We start from the raw sequence: 16436 nt of genomic DNA, 5'->3' as shown, positions 1-16436 counted from the left end.
ATCAATCCACAAGAGACCTTCAAAAAGATAAATAAAAGGTTGTTTGTTGAAAATCAGATTCACAGTATGTTGTTTCATTAGGGAATACATTTTCATTTCAAGACTCATTTGATCACTGAAATTATCATTTGTTTCTCTTAACCTGGCCGTTGTGAGAGAAATTAAGATGGGCAGACAAAGGGTTTCCCACTATTATGTGTTCTCGTGTTTTCTTAAGATGCCCTTATCAAAGAATCTGTGACTACAAACTAAGCAAGTTATTTTTTTTCCTTTCCGGCGTGTATTCTTCAATGTCTTCTTAAGCTAGCGTTCTCAGAGAATCTTTGACCTCAAAGTGAGCAGGCAAACGGTTTGTGTGTTCTCATGTGCGTTGTTAAATTTTCCTTTCTGTGAGAATCTTTGTCCACAGACTGAACAGGCGAAAGGTTTCTCTCCAGTGTGGGTTCTTGTGTGATTTGTTAACTGTATTTTGGTGGAGAATGTTTGACTACAAACTGAGCAAACATTTTTTTTCTCTCCGGTGTGTATTCTTGAATGTCTTCTTAAGCTTCCTTTCTCAGAGAATCTTTTACCGCAAAGTGAGCATGCAAACGGTTTTTCACCAGAGTGCGTTCGCATGTGTGATTTTAAATTTCCATTCTGTGAAAATCTCTGGCCACAGGCTGAGCAGGCAAAAGGTTTTTCTCTGGTATGGGTTCTTGTGTGATTTGTTAACTGCATTTTGGTGCAGAATGCTTGACTACAAACTGAACAGGAAAAAGGTTTCTCACCGGTGTGTGTTCTTGTGTGTGTTGTCAATTGTCCTTTATTAGAGAATCTTTTACTGCAAACTGAACAGGCAAAAGGTTTCTCTCCAGTGTGGGTTCTTGTATGTGTTATCAAATTGGTTTTTTGGGAATAGCTTTGACCACAAACTGAGCAAACAAAGGGTTTCTCTCCAGTGTGTGTTCTTGTGTGTACCTTCAAATATCCCTTCTGAGTGAATCTTTTACCACAATCTGGACAGACAAAAGGTTTTTCTCCAGTGTGTATTCTCAAGTGTTTTTTCAAACTCCACTTAGAAGGAAACGTTTTCCCACACTGAGAACATTTGCAGCTTTTGTCGTCATTGTGACAAGTCACATTTCCTTCAGACACAACATCATCATCATCATCTGTGTCAGGATATTGTGACATTGTGTCATCACTGTCTGATATTGGAGCGAAGAGGCCGTTTGCTTGTGATCCTTCACACTGGTCTTCATCACTTTTCATTGTCATGCGTCGACTTGAGCGACTGCTGCTGGGAGGCTCCGCCGCTCTGATAATCTCATTGGTAGCGTCATTGTCAATCTTAAAACATATATCGATCAAAGGTGGCTTCGTGAAATCGTTCTCTTCTTTAACATGTGGGGACTCGTGCACTTTCTCTTTAACGAGGAGGGATTCTGGCTCCTCTTTCATGTCAAGGAGTTCTAGTGAATGTTTGTCATCCACTTCGTCTTTAATGTGAAATTCCTCTTTAATGTGAAAAGACTGCTGCTCAGGATGGATGACTTCTCTGATGTCTACAAGACAAAATAAGACAAACAAGTGGTTTGGTAAAATCAATGATCATGTTGAAATAGTTTGACCTTGTGTGTTGTTGAAAACGAATAGTCATTTTACAGCCCAGCCGCTCAACTTTTGTACGATTTAATTGTGAAGGGCCCACCCTGAGCCACCATTTTAGGTGGAGGGGTTTGTCAGTCCCAATGATGCGGATTTAAATTCTATGGGCCTTTCTTCAACTAATTTTTAAGTTATTGTAAAAATGGGGTTCGAGACTGTTAGGGTAATTTGCCATACAAACATCTCTAAACATCGCTCTGTAATCTTTGTTTACATTTTGAACTTCCTCGTATGTCATATCCTGCCTTCCTTTACACGATGTCGCATTTTATTACGTCACATCCTGTCGCGTCATTACTATGCGCCGCATAAATACTCCTGCAGCCCGTTCGCCTCTCTCTCCCCTCTCTCCATGCTCGCTCTTCCGTCCGCACCACTATGCCCGTGCCCTCCAAATTAAATCAACTTTCTGTTCAAGTCCTGGCTCCCTGATGATTTAACCATCGATCTCCATCAACACCCGTCGAAGCAATGAACCAAGGGCGAACGATAAAAAATAACCCAACAGAGACCCACATAAACAGTTTAATCATTCACCCAAACTTGTTGAAGTAAAATTAGATCAAGTTGGACAAAAACGAACTGGTCACACAACTATCGACGCAAAAATTTAAGGTATTTTCACGAGTTTTGAAGGCACTTAGAAATAAAATGTATTATTGGATTGGATTTGCCTTTATTAGTCTCGCAGTGGAGAAATTTACATTTCACAGCAGCAAAGTGATTATTATCATTATTATTATTATTATTATTAAACAAACATCAAGAATTGTAACCCCTTTCATCTCAACTGAGGAGAGAGGAAAGAATTGTAATCTGTCCTGGCTCAGTGTTCAAACATCAGCAATATTAAATAATGGTGACTGAAAATTAATCATAGATATCATAGAAATTAAGAAAATGCCAAATGTTAGGTTGTTCTCACCTGAGTTTTGATGTTGGTTCAAAACAAATCCAGTCAAGTGGCTGCCATAAAACTGCAGTCAAGCCAGCCTCCACTCACAAAATTGAAATCAAGTGAGCCGACACTTCGATTGACAACACTGTGCATTACGGGAGTCTGCGGCGAGCGAACAAGCAAGCGAGCGGAGTGGGCCACACTTTAAAATAAAAGCGGAACAACGATTTCAGGCCAGGCAGTAGTTTGGATGGAAATAGCCTAAAAATGTGTAAAACAAGCGGTTTCTTGGCTGTTAGGTGAGAGTCACGTTCACCTCGGAAGAATAAGAACTCTCAGAACAGTGCATAGACTCGTTCTCAAGTGGAGATAAAACGTTGTTGTAATATTAATAATAATAATAATAATAATAACAATACACGTTAGTTATAAGCGCATTTCAAAGCACCCAAGGACACTTTACAAATACTGGTAACATCCAATTTACGACCGGGGCGAGTATTGATCACCCAAACTGAAAACCACGACTGTCATACCCCCTTTTTTTTTTTCTTCTACGGCTGGGACCGCTACGGTGGCAGCCCGGTTACTCTGCAGCGTGTTTGCGATGCATTTGGTAGAATAAAGACTCCAGATAGTCCTTCTTGTTTAGATTGAACAAGTAGGATGTTTATTTGCCGGACCACAGAGAGCAACTGCTACTCTCAGCATTGTACAAAAACTATTTTTTATTGCTGTCAAAGGACCATATGTACCGGTTTGGCTGCGTTCTTAACAGAGAATATTACAGCATTGCACAAAATGAAGATATAAAATAACTGTTTCTTCACAAACGCGTACGACAAGTTTGGCCAGCCAAGCGCGTGATGGTGTTGCACTACCTGTCACAATGGCACCGGAAGGGGGTGGGAGGCAGGTGGGCCTCGGTGCTCGAGAAGAGGGTCCACTGACGCTGGCCAGGGTAAAAGCCAAGGCGGGTCGGCACTCGGGCGGGCAGGATCGAGAACGCCGCGTCGGGCCCACACCGCCACCGCCTTTTTGAGACTTTTTTCCAGCGTGTGTGTTAGGCGACCTCTTCTGGCTTCTCCTTTAGCAGGGGAGTGATTTTTCAATAGCGCGTATGCGTGGGAAGCCAAGCGTATTTGGGTCAGCAGAAAGACACAGTCATAAAAATCGATAATACAAAATATAAAATGATAAAAATGACACTAAAAGTTATAAGATTGATAATTGAACTGTAAGCAGTTTGGTATATAATAGTATTCAATAGAAGACGTTCTTTAAAAACAACAGATTCACATCGTATACTATTCTGTCATCTATACCTTGCATTAGCCATTTTGAATGCTTTTTGATTTAAGACCGTTTGACTTATGACCGTTTTGTCGGAACAGAACCCAGTCGTAACTCGGATGTGACCTGTAAAAGTAAAATAAACACCATCCTTGTTGAATGCATGCTGACTTACTTTTCATTGATGAACAATATCAATATCTTGTCACCTTTCAGAGGCCTTTTATTTCAATATATAAAATCAGATATGTATCAGGGTGGTCTGGTTGAATAACTGGGGTGCTCTTGTTTTTCCCAGTGTTTATTTGGTCCAGGCATATCAAAGCTTTTCCCATTTAGAAGTGTTTTTTTAAATTGACAAACATTATCAATATTTCTTTCACTTTTCAGACGCCTTTGCTATATATACTACAGGTCAACAGTAATAAACACGCCCTCTCATAATTTCCTTAATTAGAATAATACTTGTGAATTCGAATGACTCGCCAGGTAGTTTGTAATTCTGCTTTTTCAATCTTTTTTTCTCTGCATGTTTGCTTCCCTCACAATGCCGTTTGAGTGACAGCCAACCTTTACCACCAGTGACGTGCGGTGAGGTTCATGGCTGGTGAGGCACTGACGTCATCACAGTCAGATTTACAAACATATGAACTCTACAGAGTAGCTTATTCACAATTTGATTGGCAACAGTTAACATGTTTTGTTTAAAATGCCATGTCAGCATTCTTGAGATAAACAGTAGCATTAAAAAAAGAATAATAATAATAATAATACATTTCATTTATAAGCGCCTTTCAGAACTCTCAAGGTCATGTTATTATCGTGTTACCTTTACTTGTAAATGAAGTCCATGTGCTGCTTCTTCTGAAGAAAGGCATCTATACCTTCTTTGTAGAAGCCTTCCTTATCTTTCTTCAGTTTTAAGTATCTCTATTTCTTTCAATTTAGATATGTTCCCCAATTTAGATATGTGTCCCAACTTCACAACCTTCCCATCCCCGAGGCACAGCTCCCACACCACTCTCAACATCAAGGTTAAATCTCATGTGCGGACCATCCATTGGCACAAACGGACAGAGTAACATCATGTCCGGTGTTTCATGATTCTGAGTACAGTGAGACCTCAACTTATGAACTTAATTGGTTCCCAGACAGAGTGTGTAAGGCAAAAAGTGTGTATCTAAAAAAAAAATTCCCATAGGAAACCATTAAAATGGGAATAATCTGTTCCCGGGTTTCCATAAAATATACTTTTCAACTAAATAAGCCTTAAAACTACACACAACTTACCTTATCCTATGTATAATAAACGTGCTATTGTATTGTAATGAAAGAAATACACTGCAGTGTATAATAAAGTCACTTTATTTACATTTGTGGTGGTCATTGATGGCTCTTAATTGACACCTGTTGCTTTCTGACTTGTAAGGTCTTACGAAACTGAGGCATCACATTATCATTCATCATGTTGATAATTCTTATAGCCTTTTCTGAATGGAACTGTTCAATAAAAGCCTGCACATCAACTGTTGAATGGCCTGCTTCTTTCCACATTTGAACTGAGGCTAAACACGAGCCTGTGGTGTTTATTTTCCGGTCCCATAATAGTAAAATTATCAGCAAAAAGCTCCAAGTAGGCGATCGACGTGTGCATTCAATGAGAAGGGGTATGGAAAGTAGCGCCGCGCTGTTCGGTCGTGCTTCTGCTGAAGATCACTTTCGTCAGATCCGAAGGTCGTGTGCTTGATGGACCGGCCGTGGTGGGTGTGTATTATGAAAATAGTACGTATTATAAGGCTTAATTTTCATAAATTTGACGTTCGTATGATGAAAAGTTCGTATTATAAGGCGTTCGTAAGTTGAGGTCTCACTGTATCTGGATGTCATCCAGTGACTGCTGTGAAAGGACAGCTGACAACATAGGAAAGTCTGTGTGACAGCTTGGAGAGACAGCTGACAGGAGGGAATAGACCCCACTGGGGCTGTCATGGGCTAGCTACCCATGGTGGCAGTCACCAACGCTGGTTCAGTTTGTTGGAGACACCCGCTAAATGCTACAGAAAGGATACAGAGAAAGATACCCCTAGAGCAGGGGTCGGGAACCTTTTTGACTAAGAGAGCCACAAAAGTAAAATATTTAGAAATGTTTTTCAGCGAGAGCCACACGCACGCACGCACATACAAACGCCCGCGTGCGCGCGCACATACAAACGCTCGCGTGCGCGCGCACACACACACACACACACGCGCGCGGCGACTTTTCAACAAAATATCAGAATGTATTATTTAAAATAACTTTGTGATAGTACTCACCGTTAACATGGATGGTTTTCCGTTCCTCGTGTTTGGTAATAATCCAGGAAAACGATCGGAAGGGGTCCTCAAGCTTCCAATCACAAGCCTCACCGAAGAGTACAAGTGCTCTAAAGTGAGACTTCAGATGACCCTTACAGACTACAGGGACCGGAAGATCAGTCAAGCTGCACCCCCCCGTATCAACTGGACGGAAATGGACGCCATCCATCGCGGTGCAGCAGGCCACAGCAGCCCTAAGGCACAGCGACATCGTGGGACACATCCAGCTAGGAAGAGGGGGCTTTGGCCTTACAAACAAACCATCTGGGCGTAAGTCCTCAACATCGGAAAGAAGGAAAATGGTGATGGAAGAGCTGCGCCGCCAAGAGGAAGCTGAAAGAACTGCGAAGGCTGTATCTCTTGCCAAGCAGGGACAATGGATGAGGTGGGAAGGCCTGGAGAAGCGAAAGCTGAGCTGGAGGGATCTCTGGGAAATGGAGGCAAGCAACATCAGCTTAATCATCAGAGCTATCAATGATGTGCTCCCATCTCCAAAAAATCTCCACCAATGGTATGGCGAAGATCCAACCTGTGACCTCTGTCCAACTCCAGGAACTCTCAAACACATCCTGACCGGTTGTAAGACCAGCCTCACACAAGGCGGCTACACCTGGAGGCACAACCAGGTCCTGAAGTGTCTGGCAGTTGTCCTTGAGAGCAATAGGAATACCATCAACTCCTTGCCCATGAGAGCCACCACTTCCAGCACAGCACCGTTGACTTTTATCCGAGAGGGAGAGAAAAAGCCCAAACATCCTCCTGCAAAACTAGAGGTTGGACAGCTGGCCAGACTTGGTGCTCTGGTCCACTTCACTCAAGGCTGTCCACATCACAGAACTTACAGTGCCGTGGTAAAACTGAGTTGAAGAGGCCTATGAGCGCAAGAAGGTGCGCTATGCAGAACTCGCAGTGGATGCGCAACAGCAAGGATGGAAAGCCAAGGTCTATCCCATTGAAGTTGGATGTAGAGGGTTTGTGGCTTCCTCCACCATCAAACTGCTAAAAGACCTGGGCATCCATGGACAGGCTCTATGGCACACAGTTAGGTCACTCTCTGAAGCGGCAGAACGAAGCAGCCACTGGATCTGGATGAAGTGGGAAGGACCCTTGTTGGGCTCATAGGTCAGCAACCTAAGACCCTCCACCAGCTTCTGAACATCTGATTGGGCATGGCACACAAGCGCGGGCGTGATCAACCTGTCGCTGGCCACTATCGATGAAGGTGTCTAGTGATGAAAGGCCGAAACACCCAATGATTCTTTGGAGCACTACTGATGATGTGTCCCAAATTCACAACCTTCCCATCCCTGAGGCACAGCTCCCACACCACTCTCAACATCAAGGCTAAATCTCATGTGCGGACCATCCATTGGCACAAACGGACAGAGTAACATCATGTCCAGTGTTTCATGATTCTGTAATCCTCCATTCTGAAAATAAGGCCAAGCAACACGAAAAAATGACTGGATGGTTGCACTTAACTTGCTAACTGTTTACTGTAGCTTGCTCTCACTAATTCTATTATTCTGCAGCCGAGGAGGCGCAAGAATCTCTGTAATCACCAACGCCCCCTGTCATGTGGCAGGAGAACAGTTGCCTCATCTATGCACACAGTTTTGATAAAAATAAAATAAAATAAACACTGTTGTACAGTGTTTATAATGTACAGTGACTTTACATTATATACACCAGCTAGTGTAGAAATTTAGTTCATATACTAAAAGTGTTTGAACACTTTAATCGCGATATGCAGAGGGACAGCAATGCGGTCTCACTGCAGAGCAAGCCAGCACAGTTAGCATAGTCATTGCGCAATCTATGGTGAGGCTTGCCTCGCCGCTCATCTCCACTTAGTATTTGAATGGTAAATGTGAAAATTCAGCGGTTTTGAAAAAAAAATCCAAAAATGGTGAAGTTAAATGGAAAAGAACGTTAAAGTACAAATCACTAAATAAATATAACTGTTTAATTTATTTTGTCATTAGATATTTCCATGATGACAGGTGAGGCATCGCCTCACCTGCAGCCCCTGACTGCACGTCACTGTTTACCACCATAGTTGATCACTTTTCCACCGCAAAGACTGTACAGGGCTTTCCCCGGATTTTTCTGTTTGAATATGAAATCTGAAAGCGGGCATCCGTCGTTTTGTTTTTCTAACCATACCCAATTCCACAAATTCTTTATCCCTCCATCCACAGACATCACCATTCCACTGTCACTCTTGTGTAGAATACTGTACAGTGAGACCTCAACTTACGAACACCTTATATTACGAACTTTTTTTTTAATAGCTTTTTTTTAATTTACTTTACTCTGTTGCAAAAGGTGTTTCCGTGCTCTCAAAGCGACGGTCTCGGGCAATCAAAGAAGTTGAAAAACTTAATTTGGATTAACGAAAAGCAGATACCCAGCGAGAACGTGAGTAAAGCTATTTTATGCGAGAAAGCACGGCTAATTCACGCCGATATCGCCATACGCCAACATGGAAGTTCAGCGCTGATTAAGGATTTTAAAGCCAGTAACAGAACATCTGAGGAGGAGATGGCTGCATCATCAAGTGAGCTCATAAAGGCAATGTTGGCAAAGTGGAATGATGTGCAGGCTTTTACCGAACATTTCCATTCAGAAAAGTGGCTATGACAATCATCAACATGATGAACAATAATGTGATGCCTCAGCTTGGTAAGACCTTACAAGTCAGAAAGCAACAGGTGTCAATTAAGAGGTTTTTAATCAGCAAAAATGATGAGGAGAGTCTCCAAAGAAAAAAGAAGAGAAGCCACACCAGAGGTTAAGTTACCAACAGTCCTTATGGAAGGTGACTCTCCTTCCATAAGCCATCAACGACCATCAACAAGGTAAATAAAACTTTATTTTACAGAACAGTTTTTCTTTAATTACTGTCCTCATGTAATGTGCATCTAATTCCAAACAGCAATTCCCTTTGACCTCGCACCTCCAACGCCATTCCATCAGGCCATCACAAATGTAAATAAAGTGACTTTATGATACAATATAGTGTATTTCTTTCATTATAATACAATAGCACATTTATTATACATAGAATAAGGTATGTTGTTGTAGTTTTGAGGGTTATTTAGTTGAAAAGTATATTTTATGGAAAGCCGGGAACGGATTATTCCCATTTTAGTGGTTTCCTATGGGAATTTTTTTTTAGATAAACACTTTTCGCCTTACACACTATGGGAACCAATTAAGTTCGTAAGTTGAGGTCTCACTGTATCCCTCTTCCACATCTTTATAATGTGAAAAGTTGTGTGCTCTCCCGAGCTAGAAATCACACGGAACACGTGCACGTAAAAGCTTTATATCAAAACAAAATCTATATACAGTATATCTAACCGACACTGTCAATACTATTAACACATTAAACATATAAGAACCAAAATGCGACGATGTTTAGCGGAAGTTTACTGGCGAAAAGCGCGGTAAGGGAGATGCCATATTGGTTTTCTCGTTTCATCGCGCACGGTCTCGTGGTATTTTACTCCCGAGCGATCCCGATTGTCAACGGAAGCAACCGACATCGACCAAAACACACGAAAGCATCCCGACTCAAGCACGACGGATTCTGATTGTTAAAAACTTAGATTGTATCCTCATTTGTGTAATGCTGTAATACTGAGCTGATCTGGCAACCGAGCCACTACGCGACATCACGTGACTTGACAGTGATAAAAGCCAGTGTATGTGTTTGACTTCTCGTACGACGATGAGCGCAGCGGCTGCTGTTGCCTGTGCTGCGGCAAATAAATATCCTACTTGTATGATCTAAACAAGAGGACCATCTCGACTCTTTATTCTCCCAAATGCATCGCGAAAGCGCTGAAGATCTCAACAGGTTTTGGGCCCAGGAGACGTTTGGGAGATAAAGTGAAGCCAGAAGTGTATCTAGACTTGAAAGAGTGGTGAGCAAACCGGCTAAAGAGCGGTCAAGATGGATCAAGGAAGGGCAAGCAGGCACCTTTGACTGGCGTTCGACGGAGATGAAGATAAGTACGACATTTGGGAAACAAAAATGCACGGCCATTTTCATTTATTGGGACTAAAGAAGACCGTGCTAAGCGAGCCGGCGACGAGTTCCGAAATGGCTACGGATGCAGAGAAAAATGCCGATGCGTATGCCGAATTGAGAAATATGCTTGATGACAACAGCCTCTCACTAATAATGAGAGATGCACCTGATGATGGAAGAAAGTCTTTGAAGACATTGAGAGAACATTATGCCGGGAAAGGAAAACCACGGATAATACATCTGTACACCACGCTCACGTCGCTTCAAAAGAGGAACGATGAAAGTGTTACAGACTATATCATCAAAGCCGAAACCGCCATCACAGCACTCCGAAATGCGGGTGAAACTTTGGGAGATGGACTACATGTTGCCATGGTATTAAAAGGACTACCAGCAAGTACCAGCCATTTGCAATCCATGTAGCGCATTCAAATGATGAAATAAAGTTTGCAGATTTCAAGACAAAGCTACGGAGTTTTGAAGCCACTGACAAATTTAACACTTAACAGTCAGGGGACAGTGTGATGAAGACACAGGGTCGGAGTGGACGACAAACCACCAAAACCAACACCCGTGACCAGCACAGTGATGACATAAGCATGGTGTGTTTCAAGTGCGGGATCAAAGGCCACAAAGCAAAAGAATGTCGACAGAAGACATGGTGCAGTCATTGCAAAAGCAAGACACACAAAGACGCCACGTGTAGGCGGAAGGACAGGACAGACGAGATGACGCCAGTAAAGCGTCAGAAGATGGCGACACAGACATCTTGCTCAAGATGAGGGACAGCGAAACCAGATCCAGGGAGCAGTTGGGTCGCGACATCCGAGAGAAAGGATTAATGGTGGACACGGGAGCCACTTCGCATATCATCACTGACGTGACTATGTTCAAGGATTTTGACAGCACGTTCAGACCGGAAAGACACTGCGTGGAGCTGGCGGACAGCACACAATGCAGCAGAGTCGCACATAAAAGGGGAGATGCTGAGGTCTCTTTGATAGACATCAAAGGACAAAGACATAAAGCAACGCTGAAAGACACTTTATACATTCCTTCATACCCCCAGGACATTTTGTCTGTAAAGAAAGCGACCACCAACGGGGCAAAAGTGATATTTAAAGAAGGCAAAAATGCAATGATTACAAAAGGTGGGACAAAATATGATATACATGTGTGTGGAAAGTTGTAATATTTACATATTGAGAAAGAGACAGAGATAAATGAAACAGATGAAAACACATATTATGGCATGAGATTAAGGCCTAAAACTAGTGAGGTCTTTCAGAAGCCTAATAAGAGAGCCCAAGAGTCATGTATACAAGACAGGGATGCACGCGTAAGTGCAGTCACAGAGATTAGGCCACTTCACGGAGATCCATGGGGAGGACATTGATTCACTCACCGACACCATCACAGACTACATAAACTTTTGTGAACAAAACACCGTACCCACCAGGACTGTGCTGTGTTTTTCCAACAACAAACCATGGATTAAGCCCGACATAAAAGCTCTCCTGAAGGAAAAGAAAAGGGCTTTTGTGTCGGGCAACAGAGAGGAACAGAAGGCCGTGCAGAACCAACTGAGGAGGAAGATCAGAGAGGGAAAGAAGGCCTACAGGATGAAAATGGAGGAGCAGCTGCAAGCCAGCAATGTCGCTGGTGTCTGGAAGGGCCTGAAAAACATCTCAGGCCACAAAAGCCCAGTGACATTGAACGAAAAAGACAAGGACTGGGCAGATGAACTCAACCGCTTTTTCAATCGGTTTGACAAGACGCCTGTCGCCCCCGGCCCACCGTCAATTTCACCTGTAGCTGCTCCTGCACCAACTCTCACTGTGGCCTTACCCTCCCTGCCCCTTCTCACGACCAGCTTCCCGCAACCAACAACTGCCCTCCCAACCGTTGCCACACCCTCAACCGCCACTCTGCCTCCCGGTCCTACCTGTCTGTCACAACTGCGCAGGTGAGGAACCAACTGGGGAGGATGGAAGTGAGGAAGGCAGCAGGTCCGGATGACATCAGTTCCCGACTCCTTAAGACCTGCTCCGACCAGCTGTGTGTCATTGTCCAGCACTTGTTCAACCTGAGTCTGAAGCTGGGCAGAGTTCCACAGCTGTGGAAAATGTCATGCCTGGTCCCAGTGCCCAAGATTGCCAACCCAAAGGAGCTCAACAGCTACAGACCGGTGGCGCTGACGTCTCACCTGATGAAGACGCTGGAGCGACTCGTCCTCGCCCACCTGCGACCGCTGGCAAGCTCATCGCTGGACCCGCTACAGTTTGCCTACCAGCCCAGCATCGGTGTGGAGGATGCCATCATCTACCTCCTCCATACGGCGTTGCTCCACCTGGAGAATGCTGGGAGCACGGTGAGGATCACGTTCTTCGATTTCTCCAGTGCCTTCAACACCGTCCAGCCAAATCTACTGGGGGACAAGCTGCAGCATGCCGGAATCGACCAGCACCTCACATCCTGGATTACACATTACCTCACAAACAGGCCACAGTACGTGAGGGTAAAGAACTGTGAGTCAGACAGGCTTCTCTGCAGCACCGAAGCGCCGCAGGGGACAGTCCTGGCTCCATTCCTGTTCACCCTCTACACCTCGGACTTCAACTACAACACCCCAACCTGCCGCCTTCAGAAGTTCTCTGACGACTCAGCTATTGTCGGCCTCATTACAGAGGGAGACGATAGGGAGTACAGGGGACTGACAAAGGACTTTGTGGACTGGTGCCAGCAGAATCACCTCCAGATCAACACCGGGAAAACCAAGGAGCTGGTGGTGGACTTCTGCAGGAAACAATCCTCACCTGCACCGTTGAACATCCAGGGTTCGGACATTGAGAGGGTGACCTCCTACAAGTACCTGGGTGTTACTCTCAACAATAAACTGGACTGGTCTACAAACACGGATGCCCTAATCAAAAAGGGACAGAGTCGCCTCTTCCTACTCAGGAAACTGAGGTCTTTTGGAGTTCAGGGGTCACTCCTTAAGACTTTCTATGACTCTGTGGTGGCTTCAGCCATCCACTATGGAATTGTCTGCTGGTCAGGCAGCATCACCACCCGGGACAGGAAAAGACTGGAGCGCCTTGTCAAGAGGGCAAGTTCTGTCCTGGGCTGCTCGCTGGACTCTCTGGAGGAGGTGGGCAACAGACGGACGCTAGCTAAACTAAAGGCTATGATGGACAGCCCCTCCCACCCCCTCCTGCCCACCCTGACAGCACTGGGTAGCTCATTCAGCCAGAGACTATTACACCCGCGCTGCAAGAAGGAAAGGTACTGACGCTCGTTCCTACCAACTGCTGTCAGGCTTTGCAACTCTCAATGATCACATGTGAAAAAAAAACTGGACACTTGTAAATATGGGTTGATGCAATATATCAAAATACATTTCTTATTCTTGCACTATGTACAGTTTTTTATGGAAGGGTTTTGCACATTTACATTTGCACAGTATACAGTTGACATTCTATTTTGTTATGCTTAGAATATCTTGTTTTCTATCCTTTCACCACCACCCCAACCCCATCCCTTTTCAATTGCTGCTGTGGACTGCAAATTTCCCCATTGTGGGATGAATAAAGGTTTTCTGATTCTGATTCTGATGAACCTCACACAACAAAGTGACACAAATTGAAATGTAAATTTCTCCACTGCGAGACTAATAAAGGCATATCCAATCCAATCCAATCCAAATTATAAACCTGAAAATAGAAGGTATCCTACTAGGGAAAGAAAGAGACCGAGTCACTTTGATGATTTTGTGATTGAGTACAGTGATAACGATGAGGCACACATCACAGTGGACTACTGTTACAGAGCTGTGTGTGGTGTTCAGCAAACATATGGCAATGAGATCAAAATGAGGCAATAAAATCAAATTATTCTCAAAAATGGGCAAAAGCCATGGATGAGGAAATTCAGTCATTAAACGACAACACATTTACTGCAACAACCCTACCAGCGGGAAGGAAAACAGTGGGGGGTAAATGGGTATATGCTATCAAACGTGATGTAGATGTCAGAGACAAATACAAAGCACGATTTGTAGCAAAGGGCAAGAGCCAGGTGGAAAACCTGGACTATGGAGAGATGTTTTGACCAACAGCCAATCTAACAGGTATAAGAGTGGTGCTTCAAAAAGCAGCTCTAGAAAATGAAGAAAATGATGATGGTCTAGTTTACAAACTAGAAAAATCACTTTACGGTTTTAAAAAATCTGGCCGAAACGGGAACAAGGTCTTACATGATTATTTACCTGATAATGAGTACAAGCAAAACCCAGGTGATTATTTCAATTAAAAATCGGTATAAAATGTATTATTATTATTATTATTATTATTATTATTATTATTATTATTATCAGAGCATTGTCATCAAATGGTGAGTATAGTTTTTGCTTTTTTGAATGCTGCTGTGCCAATGACCATTTTGTGTTTGGGAGCATTTTACTGAGTGAGTTGCTTGTTCTGTAGCCACAAAGGGACATAAGCCTTCTTGTGCCGGTCCCAAGCCCGGATAAATAGAGGGTTGTGTCAGGAAGGGCATCCAACGTAAAAGCCTGGCCAAAACAAACATGCGGATCAAACCTCTCAAGATGGAGGGCACTGATTTGCTGTGGCGACCCCTTGTAGGGAAAAGCCGAAAGGAAAAGAAGAAGATGCCAAAGAGTCAAGAAGTGACAAGGTGATCAAAATCATATGGGACGGTGATTTCATTTTTGATGACTACCAATACGCAAAAACAATTGTATTTGAGAGTTTACACCCATTGTTTTTGGAAGTTGAAATGTGTAAGACAGAGGTCACATTATTCTATTTATTTTGGTTTACATTACAGCAAACTGAGAATAAGTGGGGGTGTTAAGAAACTTATATTTTATCCTCATTTTGTGTAATGCTGTACTACTGAGCTGATCTGGCAACCCATCCACTCCGTGACATCACGTGACTTGACAGTGATAAAAGCTAGTATAGTTTTGACCTCTCGTAAGGCGATGAGCGCAGCGGCTGCTGTTGTATGTGCTGCGGCAAATAAATATCCTACTTCTATGATCTAAACAAGAGGACCATCTCGACTCTTTATTCTCCCAAATGCATCGCGAAAGCGCTGAAGATCTCAACACTGATCATCCTATGACCCTTCAAAACATGTTTTAGCGGTTGTACACGGAAATAAAAAAAAAACTTTCGATAAAAATAGCGGAATTCCACTAAATAGCGGACGTCTGGGAACCCTGATACGTTTCCGTATTGGCCACGATGGAAATCACAAGTTCATCAGAGTAATGTTTTGAACAACAGAATGTGGGTGAAAAAATGATTGTTAAGAGTGAACAAACCTGCTCCGAGAACCACAGCGCGAGGCTGGCTCTTGCAAATTTCGTCCAGTCTTTGCTGTTGCGACTTGTTCTCTTTTGCTTTCCAAAGTTTTTCTTCAGACGCTGTTGCCCTTCTTGCGCACATTTTCACACGATAACAGGGACAACATTTAATGATTACCCCCGTGGCTCACAAAGGCGTCTTTTTATGAGCAGTTCGCAAGCTACAACAATGAAAGAACGGCCAGGCCGTGAAGCTTTAACGTGCACCGAAATGACTTGAACCAGACGTGAAGATGTGTTGAATGTTGCTTGGATTCCAAAGAAGAACGTAGCACGTCGAGACTTAAATACATTTAGTACGACCAATTTAGACAGAAATATATCATTTTAGAACGTCTGACAGTTTCGTCAAAAAATGAGCATGCGAAGTGTCCCAAATGATCTGTGAGCTGCACCATTTTTGTCGCGCATGCGTGAGAATTTCGGCCATCTTTGATGACGATTGACGGCAAAAACATTAGGTCAATTTTTTTTGCGCAAATGTCAAACGTACCGACCGGGCCAGGGCTGCATTATCCTTTCTGCCTTACTAATTGTAACAATTATAAGACATTTAATTTAAAAGCGCCTTTCAAAGCACCCAAGTACACTTTACATTTAAAAGAACAATAAATACCAGAACGTCTGTGTACGCTCTCAGTCGTACAGGAGTGGTCCATCGATAAAAATGTTTCTTGAGCCGTCATCTGTACTTTTTTGAAGGTGTCGGACGTTTCGCCTCTTATCCAAGGTGCTTCTTCAGCGAACTAAAGTCTTACTGGTAGTATCGGCCCTATATATATATATCCCTAATGTCCAGACATGGCGGC

The 16436-nt window shown here is 43.4% G+C and overlaps 1 protein-coding gene across 1 annotated transcript; it reads right to left on the bottom strand.

Annotated features, from left to right (window-relative positions):
• Positions 1-626: 626 nt before the first annotated feature.
• LOC148894565 (uncharacterized) lies at positions 627-16046 on the bottom strand. The gene is given in 3 exon segments (XM_089002235.1): positions 627-659; positions 661-1547; positions 15586-16046. Coding segments are annotated over 3 exon segments (1044 nt in total). The 5' UTR covers positions 15710-16046.
• Between the last annotated feature and the right edge of the window lie 390 nt (positions 16047-16436).

Source organism: Hippocampus bargibanti, linkage group LG08 (genome assembly GCF_051943395.1).
Source record: "Hippocampus bargibanti isolate YZ-2025 linkage group LG08, ASM5194339v1, whole genome shotgun sequence".
Lineage (NCBI taxonomy): Eukaryota > Metazoa > Chordata > Actinopteri > Syngnathiformes > Syngnathidae > Hippocampus > Hippocampus bargibanti.
This window is presented reverse-complemented; position numbering and strand designations above follow the sequence as displayed.